General features: G+C 37.7%; 1 protein-coding gene across 2 annotated transcripts in view; it reads right to left on the reverse strand.

Annotated features, from left to right (window-relative positions):
* The window catches only part of LOC128020972 (RNA-binding protein Musashi homolog 2), a 154,282-nt gene that overhangs the window by 32,601 nt on the left and 114,181 nt on the right, over positions 1-7,500 (reverse strand). For both annotated transcript variants that reach the window (XM_052607816.1, XM_052607818.1), the window contains exon 8: positions 5,137-5,219. In XM_052607816.1, the coding sequence (XP_052463776.1) occupies positions 5,137-5,219 (83 nt within the window). The remainder of the gene's footprint in view (positions 1-5,136; positions 5,220-7,500) is intronic.

The raw sequence follows: 7,500 nt of genomic DNA on the forward strand, positions 1-7,500 counted from the left end.
TGCTGACAGCGCCTCTACAGAACTCGATGCATTTGCACTTGGCTGAATCTGTCCTCTGCATTGATCGATTCGTCTGCCTGCCCAGGGCCTGTCCATCTGTGTGTGAGTGTGTGTGCTGCTCAGCCCTTCACCACACACACACAGTGTGGATAATCTCCCACTGAGGCTCACGCAGATGCTGCTCGGCACAGCTGGACACACACACACACACACACACACACACACACACACACACACGGGGACGGCTGAAGTTCAACTTGCTGTGCCATCAGAGCTGCTCTGAATACTTGAGATATTTCTGGATTTGGCCAGTGATGGATATTTAATATTCATTCTAAATTAATGAAATCTAAAAAGGTTTGGTTCACACTCTGAGCCCTGAGGATGCAGCGTGGGAGATATTTTAACATGTAAATGTATTATAATTGCTACAGAAGGTGGTGTTTATCATATGAGTGACACGTTGAACAAATATTTAGCTCAGAGTCTTTCTATCTTCCATGGAACACAAAAGGAGATATGAAATGTTTATGTTGTCCTTATCCATGCATACAATTGAAATCAACCATTTATCAAGCACAGAATGTAAAAGCAGAAGAGCTGAGAGAGCTGTATTGATGTGTTCATAGATGGGTGTTTTGGACGACCTGTTGTACAGCATGTTAGGGCTGTGCGATTAATCGAAATTGAATCGAAATCGCGATTTTAGACGTTGCGATTTGCTAATCACAAAAGCCTACGATGTGGACGAGAAATTACTCTGTTCAAGAGCATATGCAACAAACAGAGTGAGCACACCTCCATTCTCCCCAATCAGCTCTGCTCTAGCCAACTGCTAAACGCCCACCATTAAAAAAAAAAAAGGGGTCAGCTCAATAGTTTACAGGTTAAGGTTAATCAAAGTTAGTCAAATTAAAACTAAAGAAAAACTGCATCACGGACGAGCCGTGCACACTTGCCGCACTCACACAGCCTGTTTCGTAACGCTCCGTTATATTCGCGCTGCCCTGCAACGCAAATCTTCACGAGTGCATCTGGCAGTATAATATGGATGAGGCTCGACGCACATGCGCAACCTGCGTCAGCTCACGCCTGGCTCTGCGTTTAAAACGAATGTAAATTCAGTCTAACAGCTTGCTAATTTAACTTGAATGAAATGAAACATTCAGCACATTTTCCACTTGTTTTTAAAAACTCAAATACAGTGTAACATACAGTATGTAATACTTAAATAATTGACTAAAGAAATACAGTTCTTTACTTGTAAAAATAAAATAAATATTTCCAGTGAAATACAGTGACTAAGTTAATTCTGTAAAATAAGTTATAACATTATAATCTTGTCTGCTGAAAAAAAAAATATATATATTAAGATATATAGAAGTCCTCCCAAACCATGGATTTCAGAGTTATAATGGGAATTGTATTGGTTTTAATGTAAACTATAATGGTGTCTATTTGACAGATTCTGTTGGTGGGATGTAATCTGGCAGATGGCAATCAATAGAACAACCGTAATTCCTATTGGAATGATGCTAAAAACAAAAAGGAATTTTGTAATGGTTTAATGGAAACTAAGAATTTCTGTGTTCTTTTTTTTCAGCATGTTAATGATACTTTGCTGATACACTGACATTATTGAGCTGAAGCTTGACTTTGAAAATTTAAAATCGCAAATCAAAATCGCAATCGCAATATCTGTCAAAAAAAATAAATAAATCGCAATTAGATATTTTCACCATATCGCACAGCCCTACAGCATGTGCATAACAACAGGTCTAATTCTGGACCGCAAACACTCATCTAGACATACATCATCTAGGAGATAAACATCACAGACAGGTTGTCTGAAAAGGGTTTCTCAAACTCATTTTAACTCAAGGACCTCCTTCATAAGCCCAAACTTAAACTAAGACTTAAAGTATTAGCTGGCTACCTGCGCTACATACTGTATATTAAACAGGCAGTACGATATCAGTAAGCCATTTCATTAATACAACCATCTCTGCACACATGTGTATGACTATTCAAAATAATCATCCAAACTTTTTAGGATATCAATTCATTTTCAACATGGTTTGGCATATATTCAGTGAGGGTACTAATAAAAAAAATTGGGATGAAATTTTATAGTATTATAATTATGTTTCTACTCCAATTTGGTGCTGAATTGTAAACATTTAGATGGTGGCTGTAATTACGGGCAAAGCACCGAAGTTGTATATTTACTTCTTGTAGCTCAAAACATTTTCGGTTTGAATATTACTACTATAAAAAATTAAATAAATCTTCCTGTCAAGAATCAAGAATCAGACACATAATGCCTCAGATTCACATATTTGTTAAGTACATTTCAAAATCCAAACAGAGTGAGGAAAAAGAAAAGTTAAATCTGCTTCTCTCTGTGCTGTAATTGGCCAGCAGCTGCTGAACAAAATAGATAAGTCAGATCAAATTTTTGCCTTATTTTCCACTTTATATATAAAAAAGGATCAACAATTACACATGTTGCGTAATAAAATCTACAAGCACTTCTGTCAAACACAGTATGAGTCAATTTATAGGCACTACTGGTTCCTTTGATCTACTGAAACAGAAGTAGCACAGTGGAGTTGTTCAGTTTTCTGTCTGATGGTGGTCTGTTATTGCAAAACCAAATTTCAGATTTACCCGTCCCTGATGGCCAGTTCACATAAGGGATGATAACTATAATGATAATTAAGTTTTAATATTCAAGAATAGGGATATCCAAACCACAACTATAACATTAATGACACACCAAAGAGGAACCATATCATTGGAATCACTTTCAGAATAAATTTCTTCCATCTGAACCATAAAAACATTTACCAATCAGAATCTATCCTGTTTTAAAGAGCTTGTGCATTCAAAACGGTAGGCAAAATTACTCCATGTCAGAAAGTTAAGGACTGCAGGAAAGAGAGAAGAAACTCTTCATGTCCTGAAAAGAGACAGCAGGACTAATCAGACTTAAAAAGCCGGTGAATTGATGGAGAATCCTCTCTCTGTCTGTGTGCTGTAGATGGACACCCAGGCAGAAAGGTTCACCATCACATGGTGTGTGTGCGGTGATAGACACAAGGTTTCTCTGGATCAGGGAGAAGTCCACATCTTTTGCTCTCTTACTGACTGTAAATAACATCTAGTTATTGGAAAGTAAAATCTGAACAGGAAGCTTGAAGTACTGTGGTGGTGGAGTTTTCATATAAAATAATTTCAATAATAATATAAAATGTAGGTATTCATTTAAAAAGAATACATTTTAACGGTGTTATTAAATAAGTGTTATAAAAGATTAAGTTAAAGGTATTCTAACTATAAAAATGGGAAACGAGGATGCAAAATAAAATATAAAATTTTATTTGTATTTTTTTTTTACCTAGTCTGGATTGACACAAACAGTGATATAAGATTTTGATCATAACGCTCACCTACGGCAGTGTACTCCGGTTCAGACCAAAAAATCAAACCAAGTGTGAAAACAGCCTCAATCTCATGTGGCTCCACTGCTGAGCAAAGCAAACAGTTCTCATCAATTCCCATAAATAAACAGCCTATTCTACCATTACAGTTATTTACCCTATATTAACGGTCTGCACTGTTCTTATAAAGTGACAGTGAATGGATGGCAGGAGAGATAATCAGAACAGAAATGAGTGGTCCTACAGCCGTTTGAACAACAGAACCACATGATTGACTATCACAGAAAAATCGATTGCATGGTTCTGCGCTCATGGATTTGTCTCTGGGCTCAGGAACAACTTGTCTGTGACAGAAAAAGATCTTGAGGGGTTTGATCCTCTCCTTTTGTAGGATAGTTTGATGAATAGAAAGTAAAAAAAAAGCATTTATTTAAAATAGAAACCTTTTAGAATATTATAAATGTCCTTGCTAAATAAAATAATAAATGTGACCCTGGAACACAAAACTTAAGTGTCAATTTTTCACAATTTAGATTTATACATAATCTGAAAGCTGAATAAATAAGCTTTCCATAGATGTATAGTTTAATAGGATCGGACGATATTTGGCCGAGACACAACTATTTGAAAATCTGGAATCTGAGGGTGCAAAAAAATCGAATTCTTAGCAAGGCATATTACTAATAAATCATTTAGTTTTGATATATTTACGGTATAAAATTGACAAAATATCTTCATGGAACATGATCTTTACTTAATATCCTATTGATTTTTGGCATAAAAAAAAACATTGACCTATACAATGTCTTTTTGCCAATTGCTAAAAATGATCGGTCGCGTGTCTAATAACTGCTGTCCGGGGGATGCATTTTATTTCCAGTCCCCAAGTACTTTTTCAGAAGTTAGCTCTGTGGCTAGTTAGCTGTTCATTTTTGTTTGTAGAAACAAAATTGTATCGCTACACATGTTTGACAGCGCTGGCGTGACGAGACGCGTAAAAACGTTGTATTAAAAACGCTGTGCGTTCGTTTGTCGACAGCGCAAAAGTTGCGAGTGTGAGCCGAGATTTCTTTCAGTGATACAGTGTTGAACGGGATTTGTCCCCCACGTGTTCCCTCAACCACAAAAAACTAAACAATTAATTAACATTATTAATGCGTACGAAAACTGTTTAGAATATCGCAAAAAAGGTTTCTGTGCATTGAAAAAGTTCAGTGCAGTATATCATCCAGTTGGGCTGCAGAGTTGAGAGAATGAGCTACTTCAGTCTGTGGTTGGCCCACATAAGGCTAAGACTTTCTAATTTCAAGGAAAAACATTTATTTGCAAGCTGAAAGCTAACACTGGCAGCCCATCTGCCAATACTGGGAGGCCTGTGGGGTGATAATCCTGATTTAATGAACTCAACATGTGCCAGTTACCTTTCATCCTCTCTCTCTCTTTTTAGTCCCGTAAGTCATGATGCAGACATTTATAAATGAAAAAGGCAGAGGGGAAAGTTTCTGACTCTTTGACTGATCAAAATGTTTTCACACACAATTTCACGCTTTCTGGCCACTGCCCAACACTTTACACTGTTTACACACACTCACAGCGCTTACAACTGCATGCTGTTAGGATTCTGCTAAATGGGAAATAAAATATGAATCCCTCAATCACCTTCAGAAATTGAAAAAACGGGCAAAGCACTTACCATTTTATTATTGATTTCGTGAAAATGAATTTCACAGACTTTCTCTACAATGTCTTCATTCTCAAACGTCACGAAGCCGAAGCCTGTGGAAAGAGAGACAGAAACAGAGGAAGAGTCAGTCGTGTACCTTTTGAACTCAAACTCCAACAGATTTCGGCCTCCGTCAGAGGATTCAGATTTGAATGGACATTGTCTTTTTGAAAGCCGCTGATGAAATCTCTCTTACGACTTGGCAGACGAGGGGGAAATCGGACAGCAGAAAAGCACAAAGACTGTTAATGAGATTCATAGAGCCACATCTGAATTTCATTAAATGTGTTCTGCGGTGCCTTCTTTGAAATTTCACCGTATAACAAGCTCCCGTTTTAATGTAAATGCAGGGCTGGAGATCCCTGAATCCATCTCTGACCGTGGGATTGTCTTCTTTTTTTTCATATTTATGAAATAAGAAGTTTAACCCTTTCGGTTCACCCAGGCTTAACAAGGATCTGTCTGTGCTTTTATTATAATGAGAGAAAGAGAAATGCTTTTCTCTACGACTCACGAGGGGAAATGATCTTCTATTCCTAGGTGTTAAGAGGAGGCCAACGGTGAGAACACAAAGGAAAACAAGCAGAGAGGATGATAAACACTTAACTCACTGTTTGTTTATAAAGACAGGATGCTCTTTCAGTCTCACAAACACCATTCTGATCATTTCGCAAGAGCTGTGTGCTAGAGAGACTCAAAGAAAAGTGGAGGATCGATTGAAATAGAGACTGTAAAAGTGTGTTCAGATGCTGCTAATGGCTGGTGTAGTTTAGCAGAGATCAGACAGACCTTGAATGAATCATGTGCTTTCTACATACTGTACACACTCACACCTACACAAATGTTACAGCTGATGAGGGAAAAAGCACAAATGACTACACATAAAAATTATAAATAAAAATTAAATAAAAGACTTTTTATTTAAAAAATAAAATCTAATTACTTTATAGAAATGTTTCAAAATTGTTTCAATGTTTTTCCTAAAATTCATTAAATGAAATTTAACCGAGTAATACATTAAAGATTCTGTGCTATGAAAAGTATCCTCTGAGCGCAATTTTTTTTTTTCGTTTCTGAGAAAGAGAGCTGTTTTGTACGTCCTGCGCATACAGAAGGAAACAACCGCCAAAGTCTTGCCTTCCACACAAGAAAACTGCTGCAGTTTTTTTTTTTCAAAGGCAGTGCTGTATTTTGTCCTGAACATAATTCTTATCTCCACCTTTTAAAAGATGAAAGATTTACACAGGGCTATTCTCTCCTTCAGCAGTCAGTCGGGGCATCAGAATAAAAGCGTGAGGTCAAAGGTCAAGCACAGCAGACTGTAGCAACATGTGGATTCTCCAGTGATATGAGGAGATAACAGACCATAGGTCACAATCACACACTACTCTGAGAGAAAGAGAGGACACACACTCATAACACAGGACTGTGCAGTGTTTGATGATCATTCACAGCCCATTTCATATGCAAAGAGGTTAGCCAATCGTAGCAGACCAAGGGCCCTATAAAACACCCAGCACAATGCGAGTCAAGGCGCAGTGCAGGTGTGCTTGCTAGTTTCAGTCTGGCACTGTTCGCATTTTCCCATCCAGTGCCATGTCGTTTAATTAGCAAATGCATTTGCGCCCATGGGCATGCTGGTCTAAAAAAGAGGTGTGTTCAGGCGCAATCCTATGTTAAGGAGCTGAAAATGGACTGCACCATAGACCAACTCAAACCTGGTCTAAAGTTGGCGCAATGTTTTTTCTTTGTTATTTAAAGAGTGTGTTAGTATAGGCGGGTCCTCAATGCGCATACATGCTGCTTATTAAACACAGGGACGCACAGCAGCACACAAACATGCCAAACATTAAAAATTAAAGGATTGCAATGCATAAGATTTTTTTGTAGGCTAATTAAATATATATATATATATATATATATATATATATATATATATATATATATATATATATATAAAAGCCTACATGTCATAATGGATAGTCATTGCATGTATCAGAATTAGGCTATTTGCTCGCACACGAGCAGCTCCATTTCATCTCGGAGAAGCGTTCTGTCTTTGCGCTTGCCAAATTCCACCTTGTAAATATCAAATCCGTCATGGCACGAGCGCAACTGGCTCTTGAAGGGAATGGAAGATGAGACTCTGATTGGTTTATTGCATGGTACGCCCAAAAAAACACCCATTACTCATTAAGAGAATAGGGACAACCCGTTTAGACCATGTGCCTTGGTGCACCAACCATTTTTCCGTCGTCAAAATAGCAAAAGTGGATTTGGACACGGCCTGAGTGCACCTGCGCCGTGCACTTTACAATTTGAGTTTAGATGGTT

This window comes from Carassius gibelio, chromosome A10 (genome assembly GCF_023724105.1).
Source record: "Carassius gibelio isolate Cgi1373 ecotype wild population from Czech Republic chromosome A10, carGib1.2-hapl.c, whole genome shotgun sequence".
Taxonomy (NCBI): Eukaryota; Metazoa; Chordata; class Actinopteri; order Cypriniformes; family Cyprinidae; genus Carassius; species Carassius gibelio.